We start from the raw sequence: 23536 nt of genomic DNA on the forward strand, positions 1-23536 counted from the left end.
CGGCGTGCTCCGCGGCGGCCGAGGACTACGAGTCCCGTCGTGCCGGCGGGTCCGCCGGGGAACGGCTCCATCCGGGTCCCGGCCACTGCTGTGGGCGACTCGTCGCCATTACGGGGCAGCGGCGGCCGAGCCGGGGCCGGGGCGGCGCCGAAGAGCCGGTGGGTGCCTGGGTGGCGCCGACCACTCGGGCGGCAGGCAGCGCCGGGCCCCGCGGGGCTCCGTGAGCAGCTCCCTTCCTCGTCGCCCGGAGCCCCGCAGGCCCGGCCCGGCCTCCCGCGGCCCTCCCCGGTTCGAGCAGAGCAGCGAGAAGATGTCGCCATGAAGGAGGCCGAGTCCGTGCTGCGCCGCCCCCGCCGGTCGCCCCCGCGGGCCATGAGCCTGGGCCCCCGCCGGCTCCGCCAGCGCCCGTCGTGCCCCCCCGCTCAGGGCCGCCGCTCGCCCGCCGGGGCGCCCGTTGATGCTGCAGAGCCCGCCCGGCGCGACCCCCGCCTCAGCCTCCGCCATGGACAAGAGCAGCCCCTGCGGCTCCGGTACGCCCGGCTCCTCGGCCGGCAGCAAAGGGCAGCAGCCGCGATCCGCCTCGGCCGGGCCCGCCGCGGGGGAGTCTAAGCCCAAAGGCGGTAAGAGCCGGGACGGCGGGGCCGGAGGAGCGGCTGGAGGCCGCCGGGCGGTGTGGGCGCAGGAGCGGGGGGGGTGTCTGGCCGCGGACCGGGAGTCCCGGGGCTTTCAGGCCGTTAGCGGTGACCCCTCGGCGGCCTCCGGGTCTCGCTGGTGGGTCTGAAGCGCTGGTGGCTCGGGAGGGCGAAACGGGGTAGCCGCAAGCGAGTGAGCAGTGTCGGGCTGGGGGGGCCGATGGCCTTGTGCTGGGGTTGGGTTTGTGGTGGAGCTGAACTTCTCGGGTTGTTTGTCTCTCAGCTGGGTTTTAATAGGCTTCGTTTCAGGCTACAGCTTGTTTTTGCTTTCTCTTTGCTTCCTCTTCCAGCTTTCTTCCCTGTTTGGTGAGCTGCGGTTCCTACTCTCTTCTTCCTTGAAGGATTAATGCTTTATCTCCATTAGCATTGCAGTAATCAGCTTGAGAGCTAAAGCTTTGGTTTTATAGTAAGAATATATGTTTGCCAGTGCTTATTCAGAGAAACCTTAACTTTATTCTGTACTCGAGTGTGCTTTCTACATCTTGCTTAAGGAGGTCTGGTGTCAATACACAGCATTCCCCTTACTGGCTATATTTCAGTAACCTACTCTGGAGGAGTTCAGAGTTATTTACATATTGTTTGCTCATCTAGCATTTAAACCAAAGTGTTACATCTGTCACTGCAAACAGCTAGTTTTGCTGACACAGCAGTTAATGAGGAGCTATTATGGTTCCTGTCATCTATCTTTTCAAGGTAAGACCTGAGCTACCTCCAGTTCTCTAAAGCTGTTTGGGAGCAGAGTGTTCCTGGCAACCTTGCATTTTTTCCTAAAACCTAGAAATGGGGTAGTAGTGATTAAAATTAGTGTTTTTAGTCCCGGAAGTACATGCGAGAGTGTCTACAGGTTGCTACAACACCATCGCTGTACTAATTTCCTTCTGCCTTAGTGGTTTGTTTCAACAGCATTACTTCAAGTCTCTGAGAAAGCAGCAATGTATTCCAGAGGGTTAACAAAATTAGTATCTTGAAGGTGTTGACTCCTTTTTGGACCTTCAAAATGGACTCAGGTCCCGCGTAACCAAGTATTACCTGTTCTTTGCTTGTATTAACTGATCTTCCACAGGATAGGCTGGAGTGAGTGACATGGGAGTTGGCTCACCCACAGCTCCACAGGTTGTGGTGCAACTGTGCAATTATAGTTAAGTTTTAACTTCAAATTCAAACACATGAAACTCTTTTTAGGAAGGACTTTGTAGGTAGTCATTTCTGGAAGAACTCCTAACTGATTTGCAAAGTTTTTTGCATCAGCAACAGGATGTGATGTGAGGGTCTTATTATCCTTAGCTACTGTTGTTATTTTTCAGTCTCTTACTTCATTTTTTTCCCCTCTAATGAACAGACCAATGGAAGCAGGGGATATGACGTGCTAGGTATGCAGCAAGAGTTTTAGAACGAGATCTTTGGCTTCTGATGGAATAACAAAGTGTATAAACTTCTCTACATGCATTGTGAGAGGCCGTGTGAAAGGCTAGCAGGCGTGAGGTTTTCCTGTTGTGAACTGGTTTCTGTCTCTGTCTCACCAACAGATACCTCATCACTACAGCTTCTTTTTTAGTGATGTGTGATGCTGTATGGAGGATTGTTCACAGAATATAAACATCCTTCAGCAAGGAGTTAAGATGGCCTGTCCTGTGGCTGGTATGCCTTCATGCAGAAGAAACAGTATCTGTAGTGAGGAAGGAAGTACAAGGTCTGTCATTCTAGCCCAAAATAAACAAGTTAAGTGATTTTTGTGGAATGCCACCTTTTACAGGCTTGAAACAATGTCACTAGTAGCAGAGGAGCAGTGAGAGAAATCCTGATGTACCATACTCTCCTACTGCAATACAATAGACTAACTTTTAATTAAAAAAACCCACAATGTTTTGAAGACCTCTTTTTTAATAAAACAGAATAAAATTTTGGCTTGACATAATTCTGTTTCTAAGATGCTTGTTTCTTAACTACGATGGAGGGCAAAGGGATATGGAATGAGTTGCGTCCTTTACAGTGCATCGAAGAGGCCTGGCAAAATTAGAATCTATTTTAGGAGTAGATGTATATTTGGGAATATCTTAACTAGAGGGTACTGAAAACTAAAATGAGAAGATTCCCTTGGTCAGATTAGGGCAACCAACCGCAGGACAAACATACAGGATGCAGCTGTGTTCAGTCCTGGCTATGTTTTGGTAGCTGTTGCACACACGATGCTGGCATGTCACCATATGGGATTTTTTTATTGAGTTCCTTATCATTCTACATGTAGCTGATGTGGTCCACCCAATTCCTCTCCTGTTTCAGGAAAGGTATAGGAGGTATTCTGAAAATCTTGTGTCTCCTTTGAAATGGAAAGTATTCTTGATGGATCATAGATCCTCCCCAAAATGCTGACCTTTTGTTGCATAAGTGACTTTTGCACTGATGGTCGCTGGATTTGAGTCTAGTCAAGCTCTTGCCATTTAGATGTTTTTCAGAGTTACCTGCTGTGATCAAGTCCAGCGGAAGAAATGAAGTGGATGTTTGTGAAACCTTGCAGTAGCTTCTCCTGTTTTTCTTGCAGCACAGCTTGAAATGGACTAAATAGAACACTGTAAGCTCTCGTACTTGTGGAAGTTGGATTCCAGCTATCTTTCAAACTTGGCCTTAGAAACTAAATTAAACTCGGAAGTTTCTGACAGAAAAGTTTATTTGGGTTATATTAGTCTACCAACAGGAGTCACATCCCATTAGGATGGAATAAAGTAGCTAAGGGAAAATAGGCTTGTTGGGTTTCTTTGCAGTCCTCAAGACCTGACGGACAACATTAGCTCTCACAAACATTCCTGGGTCTTATTATTACAGTGTGAGCATGCTTAACTGGGGTGCGCGACTGCTCAGTCACCTCTTGCTCACTAGGATGTTTGCCTTGGCGGCAGCAATAGCTTCAGTGTGTTTTCATGAAATCACCCTGGGGCTTAAGTGTGATCCACCACCCAAACCCCTTATGCAATACAGTTGGCTTCAACACAGCTCAGCTGAAAAGAAGAGGCAAACAAAGATAGAAGGAAACTACAGTAGCAAACCAGTACTGCAGCTCCAGGACCGAAGTGGTCACCTACGGCTGCTTTTAGTCCTGTGAACTTGATCTCCTCTCTCTGGATCTTTGGAGATAGAGGTCCTCTAACAGAATGTGGCATCCAGCCAGAGAAACCACAGGTGTCAAGGCTTGCTCCAAAAGGCAAGATGGCTTTGTTGCTAGTTTTATAAAATTATATAGACCGTGTTTTTTATAAGTCTGTGTTCTCTTGGAGTGTGGATGAGTAGATATATTTATTACAGGTTAGATCTTGTGAGAACTGCAAAAGGACTGACTGAGGACCTGAGTGAAGAGTACCTCACCAGCACTGTTGCTGTTGCTCGTTTCTAATTTGCCAAGAAAAGATTGAAGAAAGAAACTCCCAAATCCAAACCTATGCTACTTAAAACTGGGATCTAAGAAGAGAAGATTGCAGTGAGAATCTTCCACTTTTCTCCCTGCATGAGTGCAGATAGCCTTGTCCAGCCCAGCTCTTCATGGGAGTGGCAAGAAGGGGTGATACAAAGCAGAGAGCTTCTCTGACACGCTCTCTGGCATGCCGGAAAGGTTGGAAGGAACAGCACTGCTTAGATTCGGGGTGGGGGAGAAGTGTTCCAGTTTACAAATGCATACTCAAAACTCTCGGTTGTCTGTTGACTGATTTCATTACTACTCTGATGGACCAGAATCCTCATGAGGGTAATTATTTTGGGAGGGGAAACTTGCAATCAGTAAAATTAGGTTTGAAGCATTGTTAGACTGTCATGTAAGGTCCTTCCTAAAAAAGGCACAGGTGGAGAGGACTTTCCTATAGAATGTGAGTCACTATAGTGACTCCCAAAGGCTCTAGGAGTTGGTCTGAAGGGACCTGTAGTATGACAGGAATGTGTGTAAACCAGCTGACGGTCAAATTTGATGGTGACTAACTTGATTAAAACTATAAGTGGTAGGAAATTCTTCTATCAGCTGCAGGTACAAGCTGTTCCTTGTTCCTGGGCCTTGTAAAGACCCACTTTAGGCTGAACTTCTCCTCTTGAGTTGTTTCTTTTCCCCAGTTGATGGTTGCAGAGAAACTGCAAAGTTGCTATAGACACAATAGGCATGTGCCCCTCTAGCGCATTCACTGAAATTGCAGATTTAAGAGGGCGGTTGAGCTCTAAACAGACAAGCTCTGCTCCTGAATAACTGAAGTAGTAGTCCAAACATCTTCAAAATGACTTAATTTTTTACCAGAGACACAGTGGTGTTGATTATAGCCTCTTCCCTACAAACACTCTCAAAAAAGGTCTATCTAAATAATCATCCAGCCAGACCTGGTCACACCCTCAGTGCTTGGCAGCTTCTGGTGTGTTTTTTTCCTGATAATGCTCAACCCATGTGTTTTTAGCTTGATGTGCATTATAGCACTGCAAGCTATGCAAGCATGTGTTCAAGTTACACATCTGTGGTTCTGACAGAGTTGGTTTAATTCTGAATTAAAGGATCAGCCTTTTGAATAGCAGAGTAAATGACCAGTTCTGGTGATGAAGTTTGTCTGCAAAATGGCTCTGTCACATCATGTGAAGGTAATGATAGTGTCCTTTTACTTCTATAGCTGTAGTTGCAGGCAAAGAACGAAGTCTGCCATGTGCAAGAAACAGCAGACCACCACAAAACCCAGTCAAGCCACTTTTATTACTTATTCTTAAGAAGTCAGATCCTCAGTAATTAATGTGCAATAATGCACAGACCTTTCAGTCCTCTGCTCCCCTCTTTTTGGGGATGCAGGTGGGAGAGAAAACTAAAAATAACAAAAAAGTGAGGCTTCATGTGAATGATCCCATTCCAGCTGTTTTAAATGCTCGTGTAGATTGGACGTGGTGCTGGGGAAGGGGAAAACTGGAGGGACTGGTAATGAAAACTACCCATATGAGAAACGCAACCATGAATCACAGTGGCGTGTTTGCCTACCACGTAAGAGGAGGAGGACTACGAAGCGGGAAAAGGGAAACTAGTAGGCTTTTACAAAATGGATCTCGATATTGTATGAGGCGTTACTGTTTGTGTAACACTTGCTGAGTATCCAGAGTGACTTTGGGGCTGGCTGGTGCGGATAGACGTCTCGCTGGGCCTGTGGAGTTTTGCTTCCAAGCTTATCGATATACCTCTTGTACAAATAAAACTTAGGGCAGTTGGTGGAAATGCTAGGTTAAGTGACAGGTAAGCAGTCTGTTGTGTCCTTGGGGCAGCTCTGATCTTGTGTTAAGACTATTAGAAATACCTTCATAGTATTAATTTTCTGTTCTAGCAGTCTAATGAAGCAGCTGTTCAGACACAGGAAACCCCTCTCAAGAGCCTGACTGATTTTTCTGCTCTTTTGAGCTTTATTCCTGCAGTATTTTGCTTTGTGCTTCACCACTGTGTCCTGTGTTAGGGTCAGTGGTGCCCTCAGCAGGCTTTCGGGCAAACAGTTCTTGTTGCATAGGTTGGTGGACTTAGTACTTAGATATTGGATATGTGCCCTGCAAGGCCAAAGCATTGGGTTCATGCTTCAAGATCGATTAGCATTTGTTGCCCTTGGGAAAGGAAAGGGTATTTTTAAAACAGAATTAGATCTGTTGGGGTTTTTCAAGCATAGAGGGCAGAACTGAGTGAAAACAGGCAAAGTGGGAGACTTCAAGACAAATGCAGGCAGCAGTATGTTTATATAAGGGAACAATATATGATAAATTGTGTGTTTTCAGAAAACGGAATGAAAAAATGAACTAGTTGTTGTCAGTTTTTGTAATGGGGCATGAAGATGTGGTGTTAGTGTTTATCACTTAATGTACCAGGCAACATGCTACTGTCTGGTGATGGCAATTCCAAATCTGGATAAAGAAAATTCAGCCATTCTAATAAAAGATAAAGCATGCAAATACATCCTTCTTTTATACACTTTGACCAGTTCTTTGGGCAGTGGTAGGAATTAAACGGTTTGGGTTGCTGGGGGGTTTTGATGTCCTGATAAACACCAGCCTTTTAACCAGGGCCCAAGGCAGTGGCCAAGGTGAGCACATCTCTGAGGTGAAGCTAGGTGAGGTGCAGTACATGTGGACAACTCTGAGGCTGCCAATCTGATTCGTGGTTTGTTCTTTTTTTCCTTTCAGATGGAAAGAATGCGAGTGGATCCAAACAGCGTTACAATCGTAAAAGAGAAACTTCATATTCAAGAAATGAGAACTTTTCCAGTCAGTCCCGTCGCTCCAATTCACAGAAAAGCAAAGCTTTTAACAAGATGCCCCCTCAAAGGGGAGGTAGTGGTGGAAGTGGCAAACTTTTTAGCTCTTGTAATGGTGGAAGACGAGATGAGGTGAGAATTGTAATGCCATGCCTCCAAGGCCTTCTTTCTTGGGACCAGAGGATCACTCTGACCTGCCTAGATAGGTCTTCTGTGTTCAGCTCCTGGGCTGGGAAGGGAAGGAGCGGTAAGAGGTGCTAACATCGTTGAGATGCCAGAGTGAGCGTGAGCAGAACAACTTGGCAACAACAGAAGAGGATTGCTCTCTGCTCCAAGAGACTTGCAATAAAAAATACAATCTGAGGAATGGGTACCTAGACAGGCCATGTATATATCTCATGAAACAGAGGCCCTTCATGAAAATACCTAGTGATACAGTTTCTAGCTTTTAAGTCTGAGGTGATTGTGTCTAACCCCTCCCGTGTACAAATTTGCATGTGATAGTGGTATTGGGAAAGTAATCGTATTAGCCTTGGTGACATCAATATGGAGTAAAACCAGACTGAAGCTTTTATGCTGAAGTGGGTCTAAATAGTCGTTCGTGGGTTTTCATTGATACTCTGATTTTTCAGTTTTAGTGGATGAGCAACACTGCTCACCTAAATTGCTGACTCTGTCAAAACTCACCTGCTGTCTCTGTTGAATTCTTATTCTTTGCTTCATTATATGAAAACTAAGCAAAACAAGTACAACCTGTGCAAATATTAATCAGACTTTTATTACTGGCTGTCTAAAAGAATATTTTCAGGATTCGAACAACTTTATTCTGTTATTAACCTTGACTGCTAGGTTTTGCCAGCTTTTACTTGTCCTTATGTGGGTTGTTTTTCTGCTTCCCTCCTTTTGATCAGTGTGGGGTAAGACCACTCAGTTCTAACTTTCAGGTTCTCATGCACTTCTAATGCTGCAGTACTTGATTTGCAGAACTGGAATGGGAGAAGGTGAGTGAGTGGATGCTGCATGTTCTGTATGCAATCACTGATGGGGCCTGGGTATCAACTTGTACTGATGATGCTTTTGCAGTAAATTCTAGGAAGTTCTAACAAATACTGTTGTCTCTTAGGTAGCAGAGGCTCAACGGGCAGAGTTCAGCCCTGCCCAGTTCTCTGGTCCCAAGAAGATTAATCTGAACCACTTACTGAACTTCACTTTTGAACCCCGTGGCCAAGCAGGCCATTTTGATGGGAACGGACATGGCAACTGGGGGAAAAGGAACAAGTGGGGACATAAGCCTTTCAACAAGGAGCTCTTCCTACAGGCCAAGTGAGTGGAAGACCAGCAGGGCTCTTAGACTTCTACAGAGACACTGAGCTGTAAGGGATGATCAGCCAGGGAATTGTGTTTGACCTTGACTACTTGTATTGACTTTTCCAGGGTGAAGTTACCTCTCCATAGTGTTTTTAGTGGTAATGACTATACTTAAAGGGATAAAAACATATCACGTTGTTGTCTTTACCTATTTACAAGGTATCTGATGGCGTGAGTCCTTTAGATACAAAGCAGTTAGTCTTCTGCTCTAATTTTCTAGCATCGCTTGTGGAATATGACACTCAATTTGGGAAGACCTGTGTAGTTCCCTTACGGAAGATGGTAATCTTTTCCAACAAATAGTATGTTGAGATGGTAGGGGTAGCAGTTGCTGGATGAAAGCTGTTCTGAATTTATAAGTCCCAGAAGAAGTTACTCATATGGGTCTTAGTTCTTAAACTACTGATTATTTCACAGGCCCCTAGGTATGTAGTATAACCCAAACGATGATCGGTACAGTAATCCAGCAGCAGAATTGCTTTTGACTGGAAATAATGGTCACTTTCACCGGAATTTGAAGTGTGTTCAGGACTTCCTGTACCTGATCATGTTAAAGATAATAATTATTTTCAGCATTGATGCTTCTGATTTTTCCCTATTGTTTTGTGGCTTATTGTAGTGAAGTCTATTTGCAAGAACACCAGTAGTTCTAGTTTTGTAAGCATATTTTTTCCACTTGTGGATTCCCTGTTTTTTAATAGATCCCCAATGGAGCTGGCTGTTTCTGACATGTTTTTTGAAAACCACTTTGGCTCATTCTGTAGTTAGTATGTGATGTTGTGTCTAACTGAAATTAGACACACCTGTATTCTGGAAATCTGGCTGTGAATTGAACTCTTTTGGTTTTTGTCGGTAGAAGTTACTGACTGCATCCAGCAGTTTTCTGCTGGACAAAGAAGAAGCTCAGAGAATCCTATAGGATAGTTCTCAAAGAATTTTTAGAAACAACTGAGTGGATCATCTGTCTCTTTGCCTTTCCCCAGCTGCCAGTTTGTTGTCTCTGAAGAACAGGACTACACAGTCCACTTTGCTGATCCAGATACCTTGGTCAACTGGGACTTTGTGGAGCAAGTGGTCAGTTGTGATGGGCTAGATTTTTTTTTTTCTTCTTCTTAAGAAGCTCAACCTGTCTTTAACTGCCTCTTTATCTCTGTGATGTTACGTAAAACTCAGCTGTTTTTGAGTTGAGGCCTCTTCTGTCACTCCCACAATACTGGGAAAGATCTGTCATGGAATATATTATGAAATACTTTCATGACAGGAAAAGAGAAGTGCTAAAATCTATTAGGAAAATTAGCAGCTTCTTCTTGCTTTCGCAGATGGGAGCTCATCAAAAATAGTATCTGACATTCTGTAGACAGAGTCCTTGTGATCGAGATATTAACAGAAAACTTGGGCATGAGTCCATGGAAGAGGACTACAGTGTAGAATTTTGAAGAATTATTCTGTGCATAGGTGGCCCATCTTGCCTAGCAACAAAATGGAAAATCTCTTGAGAATTGTGGTCAGAACTTTGGGTTGCCTCAAGTAGAAACTTATTATCTGCCAAGACTAGTCTTCTTGGTGTATGGTGTAGCTGGAGAGGAGGTAGGCTTACTGTTACCTGACGCTACAAGGGAGCTGAAAAATCTAGGTGCTTGCTTGGCAGTTATGTCTCTGCAACATACAGATGCTAACAAAGTATCTGACTAAACTAGCATGTTCATGGAAATAGGTAAGTTCAGTCTCACAGTTAAACAGGGCTGCACAAGTCTGCTTGTGTAAGTGAGGCGACAGAGCTCGTTTGCTGTCTTTTCAGTGTCTGAATTTGGATGATGAAGATGTTGCTAACTCTTAGAGATGATGAATACATGAGGGGAAACATGAGAAGAGTCACCTCTCAAATGTCATTAGAGTAGAAATACCAGATAGGTGGCTTTGAAGGTTATTCCATGTGCAGTCTGAAGGTGTTAGTTCAGTGTACTTAATTTCTTGGTAGATAAGCAGAGCCTAAAGAGCTGGAAGATTAATATGTTAGTGTAGATCTTACAGGTAGCTTAGTCTGTAGCACAGGAACTGATTTCCAAGTCTAAAACTTGTACTGTTCTTCTCGTGTGCCATTTCAGCGAATTTGTAGCCATGAAGTGCCCTCTTGCCCAATATGTCTGTACCCACCAACCGCAGCAAAGATCACCCGCTGTGGGCATATCTTTTGTTGGGCATGTATCCTTCACTATCTCTCCTTGAGTGAAAAGACCTGGAGTAAATGTCCTATTTGTTATGGCTCTGTTCACAAGAAGGATCTCAAGAGGTGAGACTTGATATTTATTAGATAATATATCTTTTTGAAATGTTACTTTTACCTTATTAACCTCCTCCTTACATTGCAGTGTTGTTGCTATGGAAACACGTCAATATGCAATTGGTGATACCATTACGATGCAACTTATGAGGAGAGAGAAAGGTGTTCTGATAGCACTGCCCAAATCTCAGTGGAGGAATGTGGTGCAGCCTGTTTACGTTGGAGGTGAGTGTATCTGAGTACTGGTGGTTGGCATCCTGCTCCTAACTGTGACTAGGACTTGTGCAGAGAGGATTTACCATGGCAATGCCATGGTGCCACCTTAAAATAAACCAGACTACAAAACACGGGTTTTAGCAGCTGAAAACCTTAATGACCACATATTCATGATAAGCTTTCTACCCACACTTTGTTTTTTGTAAGGCTTTAACTTGTGTGCTGTTTCCCTTCAAGTTACTGCACTGCAGACTCCTGCCTTCTCAATCATTGGTACTAGTTTGATGTGTGTTTTGTATCGTACAGTCATTGGTGTGACTCTTGCTGCGTTTGTTGGCTCTTCAGTGTCCTTACCTTTTTTTCCTCCTGGCTCCTCATTGTACAACTTAGCAAAAATAACTGTCTCTGTGTCTAAACTATTTCAAGGATGTAATCTTCAACAAGGTTTTCATCATCTTCACTTATCAACTAAAATCTGTGAAGGATATGGGAAAATAATCAAAATTATTGCAAACCTATTCCAAACATCTGTTGCCTGACTTCTTCAGTTTTCTCCAGTCAAGTAATGTGACTAACACATCATCATCTTATCTGTTAGTATCACACAAATTTTGTGACTACAGAATTAATTTTACTTAACATTGCTGTTTTGTGGGCTGTCTTGGCTCATTTTGTTTTGCAGTCACATTTATGAAAGGCTGCATGCATTTAAACTCTGTAAAAAGTCAAGTCTCCTAACGCATGATGGGTATCCATCATGCAGGGTGTTTCTCAGTATTTGAAAGTAAAGGACTTTAACTCCGTTCATAAAATAAACAAAAGAACAAATATGGGATTTGAGATCTTTCTAAACCCAGGAAATTCAGCATTAACTTGGTGTTCTGTAGACAAGGTTGGACCCCTGGGGAGCAGTGAATATAGGGACTGTACTAGTACATGATGCTATGGTTGCTCTAAAATTTATAGTTCAGATAAGCTCTCTAGTAACAAAGATGACTACCTTTTGCTAAACTTGCAATTCTTTAGCTTACTATTTCTGCTGTGCTTCTTGTAAAAACCTCATAATAATGTTTTGTACGGATTTTTAGTATGTACAGGCTTATGAACTAGTTTGAGCCAAAACAGAGGTCACTTTTGCAGAACTTTCCAGTTGCAGTATTTTTGAGTATATAGAGAAGAGGAAGAAGCTACAAACTGCATTGCTTCAGGAAGTTTTGACCACCCAAGGCTTCTCAGAGGTGATGCTTTCACAGCATAGAAGTTTAGACTTGATCTTTTTTGATGTGTAGCAACTGAGTGGTGAAGTGGCAGGTTGAAAGTGGCAGATAAACTGCTGTGTGGGGGAGATGTGTGTAGCAGAGCAGGTATGTGGCACCAGCTTGTGTTATCAATGATATAATGGTAATATGTGGAGTCTGTATCAAACTCTTGCTAAGTATTGTCTGCCCTGGGATGGGTTAACTCACAAAACTGAGCAGTAACAAAACTTCAGAAAAAACAGCAGTCCAAACTGGTGCCTCTACATGTGGATATTAATGATTTGGTGTTCCTTCTGTTCAGATGACCAACACGGTCAGTATTCAAAGCTGCTTCTGGCATCCAGGGAGCAGGTCTTGCAGCTGGTGATTCTGGAGGAGAAAGCGGCATTACTAAAACAGTATGAGGAAGAAAAACACACCCCAGAGGCTTGCTTTATTGAGGCAGCTATCCAGGAACTGAAGGTGAGAACCTTTTTGGAGGCTTTTAGTAACTTTATTTTTAAGAGTATACCGAGTACTGAGTATCTGTGTTCTGCTGCATAAGCGGTTGTGTGTGATTATTCTGGTCTCCATGGTGTACATACTAGCAAGGTGGTGTTTGCTGCTAGAATAGCATTATAAATCTTGGAGGAGACTATAGCCTTCGGACCCCAGGTATCTGGCGTGATGTTCAAGATAGCAGAACAGGATGCTTTTTACTGAATGGTATTCCTTCCATAAATGTAAAGGACTTCTGCTTTCAGAGGAAGATGTGTTTCCCTTTCAGGTCCAGCAATTTCTGGGATAACTTATATCGGGCAGACATGAGCAAACCTGTAGAATATTCCTTTTCAAAGCCTTTAGGCATCCTACAATGAGTGTGCTTTCCAGTAACAAGGAGGAGAGGACCTCTCTTTAAGGGTCACTCTTTGTCACAGATGAATTATAGATCTATGAAAACCTGAAGTATAGGACAAGGCTAAAAATAACTGTGGTGATAGTCTCCTGGCTTAAATAGGAAATTGAAACTTGTTCTCTTTGGATGACCTGTAGGAGCGAGAAACGGCACTCTCTGCTGGCCAGGATAAAAACAATGGCATTGCTGGAATCGGTGCAGCTGTGGAAGAATTGGTCCTAGAAAGCTCCAAGGCTGTGGAGCCTGTAGTTTCCCAAGAGAAAAAGGTGGGTGACAACTCTGCTCTGGCAGATCTTGTTAATACTTAATTCTGCCACTTTACACTGCAGTGTATGGTGAACTGGTGCCAAAGATTTTTGCAGAGGTGATAATCTTTTGAAGGAGGTGATGTGGTACTAACTGTATGCTCTCTGCTGCGATAGTGTGGTGTGGAATATCTCTCTGCATTTGATGAGGAACTTGTGGAGCCCTGCTCTGATCTGGCAAGTTCCTTTTCACCTCCCGTGGAAGCAGAAGAGGCAGTGCTGGATGAAGAGGAAGTACCTGAGGTGGACACCGTAGGGGAACCTGATATGAACACTACAGAAGAACCAAATCCAGCTGAAACAAGCTACCAAGAATCTAAAGATACAATTAGCAGTGGACATCTTAGCAACTCTCCTTTTTACTATTTCTATCAAGGTCAGTGCAATGAAATCCTGGAATCGTGGGGGCAGAGATGCCTCCTTTGGGATCCTTCTTGAGGAAGATGTTTGTCGCTTCATTAGATGCAGCTAACCCCTGTGAAATAAAAGTACCACGGAAACTCAGAAAGGAGCTTTAATTTTATTACTGGAGAATGTACTGAGGTGGGGAGAATGGTATTGAAAATTAACAGGCAAAGAACAAGTGATGATATCTTATCTTACAGCGGAGGATGGACAGTGTATGTATCTTCACCCCGTGAATGTTCGATGTCTTGTTCGTGAATACGGCAGCTTGGAGAAGAGTCCAGAGAAGATAACTGCAGCTGTAGTGGAGATAACTGGCTACTCAATGACAGAGGTAGTTATTTTATCTTCTTATTAATTAAGGGCCCTTGTTTTAGCAGATTGATCACTGTAGCTGACAGATGAGACTTGTTTCCCTTCAGTAATAAGAAATAACAACTATGAATGGGTAGCCATGCTAATATGTGAAGGGCATCTGCGTAAGGTGCAGTACCTTATGTTATTTTTGATAAGTAGTCTAGCATTTTTTCTAGAAGGTAGGAAGTTCTAGGAGTAAGACAATTGCAAGCTTAAGATTGGTTTGTTGTTAAAGCTGTCTTAAAAAAAGTAAATTCTCATATAAGACAGTAGCTTGAACTAGACAGATTATCATCTTTCTCAGCCTGAAGAAATGTTCTGCCTCTGTCTTGAACAGTTGTTTCTGAGCATCAAGGGTAGAGGTGGGATGTTACAAAAATAAAGAGGATGGAAAGAAACTTCAGTGTTTGAGATAGAGGGAGTGAAAGTGCTTAAGGCACTGAAGTTCTGGAATAGGGGATGGGTCTTGAATTGCTTTACCTCAGATAAAGACAACTGTAAGAATTGGTATGTGCAGTAACAACTATACATAATTCTTAATTCATCTTAATTCCTAAGAAAGGATATGCTCAAGTAAGAATGGATGCAGAGGTAGTAGGGAATTGTCTTCAAGTTTTTTGGCTCTGTGAGGAAAAATACAAAACTCTGCTTGTTTCAGTCTAGCAAAGTGGTGGTCGTTGGTCCAAATAATTTAAGTGTAAAAGGCAAATTTGGTCCAGTGCAAAAATAATTGTGTCAGAAGATTGTAGAATTCTATTCCAGTGATATAAGCGAGCAGGGAGGAATAACAAGAGAATCAGTAAGTGAGCTGGAGTAACTGCATCCAAATCTGATTAGGAGGTAGTTGTTGGAGATCTTGGAGCATTTGGTTCTAACCCAGGGCATCCTTCACGTGTTTGTAGCTTATAAAGTGGTTATTGTGTTGCTGCTGCTATTTTTTTCCATTTGATTTGATGAATGGTGGGTGTTATATCTCCATAAGCTATTCATCACTATGGCAGCCTCTAGACCTTGTTGTGATCATTTATCTGCTCTTTTTTTATCAGGATATAAGACAGCGTCATCGCTACCTCTGTCACTTGCCCCTCACCTGTGAGTTCAGCATTTGTGAACTGGCTCTGAAGCCACCCATCATCTCTAAAGAGACTTTAGAGTTGTTTTCAGGTTGGTACTGCCTTTCTGTTAGGCTCTGTCACGTATCTGTGAGGGTGAAGGGGAAGTCATTCTTATCCCTTAATGGCAGAAAAAAGAACATACATAGCAGCTTTACTCCTCTTGCACCAACTGTCTGATAACTACTAGACAGAACAACCCCAATTCACTGTTTTATAGACAATAATTATACAAAGAATAAAAAAGCCTGACTGCTTGGAAGAGCATATGTTGTTTGTAAGCATATTTTGTTACTAATGTGTTATAACTGAATACGTCGTTCTCAAAGCTGGAGAAAACATTGTCAAAGTATTGGTGTGGGGTTTTTGATATCCAATGCTGTGCACTGCTCCTAGATGACCTTGAAAGGAGGAAACGTCTACGGCAGAAGAAAGCTCGTGATGAACGACGACGCGAACGCAGAATTGAGATAGAAGAAAACAAGAAACAGGGCAAATGTAAGTTGTGATTGAGCATAACTGGTGGATTTCCAGTCATCTTTAGTTGCTGAGCTGATTTCTTGAGCTATAGGATGAACTCTAAGGTCTTTAGTTTGTAGTGTGTACTTAGAACAAGATTACAAGGTATTAGAAACAACGTCTGTAGAGTGAAAAATATAAGCTGTTTTAGTCAGGATGTTAAATGATATTATGCAGTTGCTGCATACTTGCACATTATGGGAGAGACAGAGGGCATTCGAGGGCGCAGCTATCTCCATGGTGTATATAGCTCTCAGGATTCTTAATTTATGTTTTTATAGTAATCATGATATAGAGTGAAAAGTGAAGAAGGAAAAAAAATGCCTAGGAACTGCTTCCATCCAGCAGCAGGGCTTGTACTGGTCTCTAAAATAGAGGGTGGAAAGAAAATTGAGTTGGCACCTTCTAGACTCCTGAAACAACTTGCATATTGACAGTCCTCCCCCACATTGTGTAGTGCTTTAATTTAAAACCTCTTTCTAGATCCAGAGGTCCATATTGCTTTAGAGAATCTGCAGCAGTTCCCTGCTTTTACCTCTTGCCCTGGAGAAACTACCAGCATTGATCATCAGAGCTTCTGTCTGTCTCCTCTTGGCAGAAGCCCTGTGTTTCAGACAGGTGAGCATCTGGAAAAACACATCACATCTAGCTCTTGATCGTTCTTTTGGGATCTATTGCTCAAGTCATCACGCTAAACTTTCTTAATACTGATCAAAGACTGCTTCTTTCCTAGATGCCTATGAGATCATAGACAAAAGGCTGACATGGCTAAGAAACATTCTGGTCCTTTGTCTGCTTTTTACTACCTCTGCTTCAGTGACAATATGAGATCTGCACTGTAGTTACCCCAACTTTTAAATATTTGCTGAGGCAGAAGAAAAGAAAGGAAAAAAAATCCCCCAAAAGGGAAGAAACACTGCAGGAAAACACTACTGACATTTTTTTCTTTCTACCCTCTCTGTCTTCCCCACCACGTTATACTAAAATAAAACATAGTTGATGAGCACTCAGTTAGGTTGTTGTCCAGTGATGCTTTACCAGATGTTTTATCTTGCAGTTCATAAAAAATATTAAATAGAAACTATTCTTAATTTTTTTCTTAAAAAAAAAAAAAAACTGACCCAAAAGCAAACAACAACAAAAAATCCCATAAAAAAAACCCACACAACATCCCAAAATAACCAAACAAAACCCCCAAAACACCCCCCCTCCCCCAACTTAAATCTCTTAAATAAAAAGATTGAGGAAATTTGAGAGGTCCCACTGTGTGACTAATGGATGGAACTGATGAGATAAAAATGGTTAATTACATAAGATAATAAAACTTTATTTCTGTTTCATCCTGATAAGCAGCATAATGAGCGCCTTTGCCAAATGCAACTGGCTTTAATTATCTGCTGCTTTCTCTGTAGAGTCTATTCCAACTCCACGGTCACCTGCTGCCAGCCAGGTCAGCCAGTTGCTCTGTGGGAGTTTAGAAGAAGAGTCTCCCTTCCCTTCCTTTGCCCAGGTAAGCCATGTAGCAGAGTAAATCTTGTCAGAATTACTTGTGTCTTAGTTGGGGATTAGTCTGAGAACATAATTGCTTCCCCCGCAAAAACAATGTGGGATAAGTCTTATGGAGACAACATAGGGTTTGAGTGCTTGAAGGGGTTCCTAGATTTTCTTGCCACTTAGGGGATATGCAAGATTGTTCTAGCACATGGGATTTAATCATGTCTTGCAACTTTTTTGGTAGATGTTGAGAGTTGGAAAGGCAAAACCAGAAACATGGCCCAAACCTGCTCCAAAGACAAGAGGTAAGAAAATTTGGTGTTACTACTTCAGGTTCTTTACCATGCATCTAAATCTAAGAAATCTTGTAACTTCACAAGAAACCTCTGGAGCATGGAGGGGCATTTGCACTGTGAAAGTTTTTTTGTCCCAGTTTTTCAGGGCCTTCTGCCTCTCAAGGCCCTTTCGTTCTTTCAGATGAGAACACTCTGGCACTCCCTGTGCCAGTGGATAGTGATGGAGAAAGTGACAGCTCTGACCGCATACCTGTGCCCAGCTTCCAGAATTCCTTCAGCCAAGCTATTGAGGCAGCCCTCCTGAAACTGGACAAACCGTCCACAGCTGATCATTTATCAGGTAAAAGGCTGGGGGGGGAGGCATGAAAAATTTCTGAAGTGAAAAAATTTAGTATTTCCCCTTCTTCCTCTGGGAGAAGTGAGAGCAGCAATTTTGGGGACCAAAAATTGGCCACAGAACAGTTCTGAAAATTGTCAGGTTGAGGTTTCTGAACAGCTTGACTAAGGCTTGTGTTAGCTTAAAAGCAGCTCTCTTAGTGAGAGCTGAGAAGATGTCCAACTAGCAAAGAATCCTGTTAAGGACAAAGATAGCTTTTGACAACCATGTTTGCCATGTCTCTACTGGAACTTGATTTAAGCTTTATCTCAAGGAAGTTCAGGTTATGCACTTTTAAACTAAAAATACCTGAGCTGCTGAATTACCACTTAAGTTTGACCAAAATGTCAAGGTAACTGCTAGCTGAAATTTCAAATTAGGGAGTCTGAAATAAATTGAGATGAACTTAAACCTCCAAGCCTGGTGCTGGCTGATAAAACTCATTTATAATGCTCAGTTCTGATATTTAGCTTTGGCTTGTTTGGAGACTGCATTGAATGATGGAGAGAGTTGGATGGGAGGGCCTGGGAGTTTCAGTGAAATTGTAGTGTGTTTTGGACATGGATGAAAGCAATACTTGTCTGAAAAGCAAACTGCTGCACGCTTGCAGTCCTAGGATCTGCTGTTGCAACAGCAACTTTAGAATCACTTAGGCATGTTTATAGGTGTGTTTTAGATGTGATGGAATCTCCCTTAAATTGTCTGCAGTATTTTTTTTTTGTTAAAATTAAACTACCTGGTGCTCAGTGAGTTGATAGGAAGTGTCATGGACCTGTAGAAGTCATTTAGGCTAGGGAAGACCATTTATCATTTCTGTGTGATGTTCCTGTTCCATGAGAAGAATGACAGTATCATTTTAATTCTTCACAGAGGAAAAGGGAGGCAAGAAAAGAAAGAAACAGAAGCAGAAGCTATTGTTCAGCACCTCTGTTGTTCACACAAAGTGATTCTGCTATTCAAGAGAAGTTTCCTCTCCCGGTTTTCTTTTCATTTTGCTTTGTTTTGCTGCTAGTTTAAGTATTTAAATTTGAACAGACTAAACTTGTGTTTCCAGGGCTTCTAGGGGGTTCAGGAGGAAACCATGACAGTATATGTTGAAGTAAGATCTTTTGATTCCAACTGCTTAATCAGTTTATACTGAAACAACGTTTTGAAATAACCCAGAGACAAATCAGCCAAGGCTCCTAGTCTGTGCCAAGTCAGTTCTTTTGGCCTAATAAGCAGTATGAAAATCTTTACAGCTGTGTGGCACTGCCAGAATACCGCAATATTACCTAAGTGAAGAGGCAGAGAGCCTTTATTTTCTTAGAAGTATTAATGGGCAGAAGTCAATCTAACTGTGACAGTAGAGCTGTTTCAGTAAAGTTGTCAAACTACTCTCTTGAGAAACTGGTTTCCACTGCACTGGAAATGGGCAAAAGAGCTTCCTGGCTTTAGAGTGTTAGCTGCTATATCTGTTCTTTCTCTAAAGAGCAAGAATTCCTCCTGTTCTCCTGGCTTGGAAAGATTTAAAGCTGAGGTGAGTGTAAAGCAGAACTTGGCTACTTGGTTTGAAGTGACTCTTGATGAATTTGTGTATTTCAAAATGCATACTGGCACTAGTGGTAGAAGGAACCTCCTGGCTTCTCTCAGTTGTTCAAGTCTGTTTTAATGTGGGTGAGTGAGGCTGCTAATTTTTTTTTCTTTTTGCCAACCATGGGCTACACATTCTTTGTAACCTGATCATCTAGAATAAACACTCCACCCTAGGGCTCTTGGTAACTACCTGAATGATATTTTGACACTGGCTGCTCTTGAATTGGAAGAACAACTTGATAGCTGGAGTCTGTAGATAACTTTTATCCCCCAGCAAGAAACTGGGGTCTCTTGTACTGAGATAAGGGCCTGTATCCCCTTGGTTCTGGGATGTAAGTTGATCTGCAGTAAGCACCTCGGGCTATAAACATGCCTGTTCTAGACCCCTCCCTGCTTTTTCTTTGGGTGGTCAAGTTCTGCACTGCTTGTGGTTTGATTTGAGCTAATGAGTTAAGTGGTGTGGATTTTGTTGAATAAAATGAACTATAGGTGTAATGTACCAGTCAAGGCCAACAGTTGCAATAAATCATATGCACACACCCTTACAGTACTGCACACTTCCTGAGCTATAACTGAACTGTCATCGCTGTGGAGCACAATACCACTTAGTGGCACAGATTAAAATCTTACCTTCCTACTGACAGAATTCATGCCAGGGAGCTGGTGTAAAATACCACCTAACTTAAAGTGCAAGACCGACAGGTGTCTTCTGTTATCTTCAGCCCCACTTGCACCAGTGGTCTGCCTGCATTTGCACAGGCTTTAAAAAGTTGATGTGCTCCCTCTGACACTGTGACTGATCTGAGGAAGGAAGCATGTGTTTGAGATTCCTGGAGTCAGGTATTCTGACACCACTGGTAAAGTCATTGGTTGTGTCCCTGTTTAAAAAGTTTATGGCAACACATTGATGCTTGATTTCAAAGCAATAGGCTCCATATTATACAAATGCTTCCTTGAGGCACTTACGTGTGTGCACATGGGAAGCTAGTACCAAAGAGTATACTTCACAAAACGCTGTATGCAGCTTTAAACCAGAAAGAAGGGGGGGGGGGGAGGCAGGATGTAAAGAATACTTCAGCTGCTACAGGAGGATAGAGGAAACACTTGCAAAACATTATTTGAAGCAGCTTGACTTCATGCTTGGTCACAATTAACTACACTTGATGGAAAGACAGTACAGCTTGTCAAGAGAGTGCAAAGAAACTAAGACAATATGCCTGAAAGTGGTAACACATCTTGCTGTTAATGCTTTACATGCACATTGGAAAATTACTGGTGAGGGTAGAGAAAGCAACTAAGTAAGAAAGATTCAAGTATGCAGTTAACTCTGTTCACAGTACTATTGTTTCTTATTTGTAATGGTCATTTTAAGCCATGGAACAGGAGTAACTACTTAATGTCTAACCAGTATCTGTTGTGTTCTATTATCTCTACACATTTATAGTCAACTTCTTCTTTGCATTGGGAAGAGAAACAGAATAGCTGGAGCTGGTGTAACTCACCTCCAGATCTCACAGGCACTAGAACAAGTAAGGCAAGTGATGCGGGCAAGGAAGACTGTCCCTTCTGCAGGGGCAGTCTCCACAGGACAGGAGCTTCATGTTGTATCTTGTTTTCCTATGGATTCAAGAGATAATACCAGCAATGCTACTTTCCTCTAACTGATTGGTGTAAACTTAATAAATATCTAAGCAGTACTTGTACCCCTATGAGTTTTATAATGAGTCGGATGGAGTTGAGCCTTACAGCTCTACCTTGCATTCCCTGTAATCTCTGCTCCTGTGTACACAACTGGTGCTTTTGTGACTCAAAACAATGGAGAGCCCTATGGATAACAGGTGCATTTGAAGATAAGGTAAAAAACAGTTAATGCTTTTTCTGAAGAAGAACTACATTCCTTGTCCCTGCCAACTGCCTAAAGCTCACTTCTACCTCAGCATGAAGATCACATTGAACTGCTACACTCCTTAGGAGTACAGGTGGTTTTGACTCCTAGAGTGAAACAGGCAAGTAACCTACTTAAGTAAAACCATACTTTTTTTCTTTTAAATTTATTTAAGAATACTCGGGATGGGGGAATGAAGTCTAAATATGAACAGATGCTTTTTCTGTCCCCTGCTTTGCTTAACACTGAAGACAACTGGTAACATGTTGATTCCACAAGTACACAACAGAGGTGAACAGTAACTAGTAACGTTCAGTCTGTCTCTGTGCCATCATCATCTTCCTCATCTCCACTTTGAGACTGCTCTTCTGTAAGGGAACAGCTCAACAAGGACTTCTGTATACACTGTCTTTCCTCTGCAATAAAGAGAGCAACAGAGGTTCATTACTTGATCTCTTCACATACACTGGAATATCCTCAACTTCTAAAGAAAGGAACATTTCTCAGTGCAAGAATTCAGAAGTAGCCCAGTATATCCTACAAAACCCCCAGGAATTGAGGCCGCATTTTAGGAAAGCTGCTGGAGGAACTCACCTTCATTTGTGCAGTTTTGCAACAACATCAGCAGCTGTCTTCTGTTATACTGAATGAGAAATTTCTGACATGTTCTTATAGTACCTGTAGGAGTCACAAGGAGTAACAATTTACAAAACCAGGTGGTTCAGAGCTGCTAGTATATTTTCTGATCACTGTATCAAGTGACAAATGCCCCAGGCAACAGCTTTATTAATGCAAGTGCTAAGAAGTGGCTGTAGCCTTCATTTCTGCACTGTTGAGATTAAGTGGTGGAATAATAATTTCTAATGTGTAGTGCCCATTATTTGCCCCGAGTGGTTAATCTTCAGGACACGGATGATACTATACTTTGAAAAGATATTTTTAAATGAAAATAATTAATATAGTATTTGCTGCTCTGGCTTTGTGTTACATGTAATGAAGATTCAAGCAGAATTAACGAGGGTTTCAACAAAGAACTGCTGCTGCCTGTTTCTTACTTAGATCTGCTAGAAGCTGCTAAGTTAGTGACACGTAAGATGGGTCTGTCACACCCACAGCAGGAAGATGGGGTTCTTCCATTTCAGCAGGCCTGGAAGGTATGATTAAGCTCTGCAGCCTCCCCCCAGGCACCAGAGACTCCGCACCCAGCACCGGGGCAGCTTAGGCAGCGGCTGACCTCCGACGTGCAAGGTGTTGAGGAAGCAGGGGTACCGCAGGTTCCGGCTCTCCAGCTGCCTCACGAAGGGGAGCGCGGAGCAGAGCAGCCTGTAGGAGTCCTTGCGGCAGCGCAGCAGCACCGTCCCGGTGTAGGCGTTCAGGTACTTCACTGCGGGGACACATACGCACCGGTGACCCCAGACCCCCGCGCCCCGGCCCTTCCCGGAGGGGCCCCCTCACACCCCCGCCCCCCCCGAGGGGCCTGGGGAAGCGGGGGCAGCGCGTCCCGCCGGCACCTGTGAAGGAGATGGAGCAGCAGGCCAGGCCGTAGTCCCCGTGCACCCGCCCGATGGCGTCCCTGACGGCGAGGCCCACCGCGCGGTCCTCGATGCACTGCCGGCACCGCGGGTCCTCCGAGACCACCTCGCACAGCACGTACCTGCGGGAGAGCGCGGCGTCGGCGGGACGAGACGGGACGGGCCGAACCCGGCCCGGCGGCAGCCCCTCCGGCCTCACCTGTTCTTGAAGCGAACCATGGCGGCGGTGGCGCCCGATCCGGACGGACGCTGCGCCCAGCCAATGGGCGAGGCGCCTCCGCACACTGCAGCCAATCGTCGTCGTGCAGGGGCGGGGACAGAGGAAGGACTTCCCGGCCCCAACCGCCAGCGTACTCCCACCTTCCTTCATTAGCCGGCTGCGGAGTGTGCGCATGCGCGCTGCTCCTTCCCTCCCCCAGCCGCCGGCGGGTCTGTCGGGGCACCCGCGCGGCGACCCCGCCGCCTTCCCGCACCCTCCGCGCGGGGGCGCGCGCGGCTCGCGGCTGCGCGCGCTGGCGTGAGGGGGCGGCGAGCGCTCGGCGAACCCTCGGCCCCGTTGAGTTTGCGGAAGGTTAATTCATTTGGCTTCGGCCCTTGTCGCCGTGTTGCGTCAATCCACCTTGGCTAAGCCCGCTTTGTCTAGTGCCAAAAAGTCTAAATGGTGGAGACGGGACGTCCCGCGCTCACACCCCCCGCTTCGTCTGACCGGAGCCGCGGGAAGGTGCTGGGGAGGAGG

At 43.9% G+C, this 23536-nt stretch overlaps 2 protein-coding genes across 3 annotated transcripts; one reads left to right on the forward strand and one right to left on the reverse strand.

Annotated features, from left to right (window-relative positions):
- Positions 1-49: 49 nt before the first annotated feature.
- RNF10 (ring finger protein 10) lies at positions 50-19558 on the forward strand. The gene is made up of 17 exons (XM_072880657.1): positions 50-620; positions 6855-7057; positions 8049-8248; positions 9277-9367; positions 10399-10583; positions 10663-10799; positions 12351-12511; positions 13082-13210; positions 13367-13625; positions 13855-13988; positions 15058-15175; positions 15520-15621; positions 16126-16260; positions 17055-17152; positions 17381-17441; positions 17614-17772; positions 18679-19558. The coding sequence occupies exons 1-17, from the start codon at positions 458-460 to the stop codon at positions 18753-18755; spliced, it is 2412 nt and encodes an 803-aa protein (XP_072736758.1). The 5' UTR covers positions 50-457; the 3' UTR covers positions 18756-19558.
- A 156-nt stretch (positions 19559-19714) lies between these two features.
- POP5 (POP5 homolog, ribonuclease P/MRP subunit) lies at positions 19715-23149 on the reverse strand. Of its 2 annotated transcripts, XM_072880666.1 has the most exons (5): positions 23000-23149; positions 22780-22922; positions 22503-22652; positions 21863-21946; positions 19715-21684 (listed from the first exon to the last, which is right to left on the reverse strand). In XM_072880666.1, the coding sequence occupies exons 1-5, from the start codon at positions 23017-23019 to the stop codon at positions 21581-21583; spliced, it is 501 nt and encodes a 166-aa protein (XP_072736767.1). In that variant the 5' UTR covers positions 23020-23149; the 3' UTR covers positions 19715-21580. The 2 variants fall into 2 exon arrangements, with proteins under 2 accessions (XP_072736767.1, XP_072736768.1); XM_072880667.1 differs by lacking the exon at positions 22503-22652.
- Between the last annotated feature and the right edge of the window lie 387 nt (positions 23150-23536).

This window comes from Ciconia boyciana, chromosome 15 (genome assembly GCF_034638445.1).
Source record: "Ciconia boyciana chromosome 15, ASM3463844v1, whole genome shotgun sequence".
Classification (NCBI taxonomy): Eukaryota; Metazoa; Chordata; class Aves; order Ciconiiformes; family Ciconiidae; genus Ciconia; species Ciconia boyciana.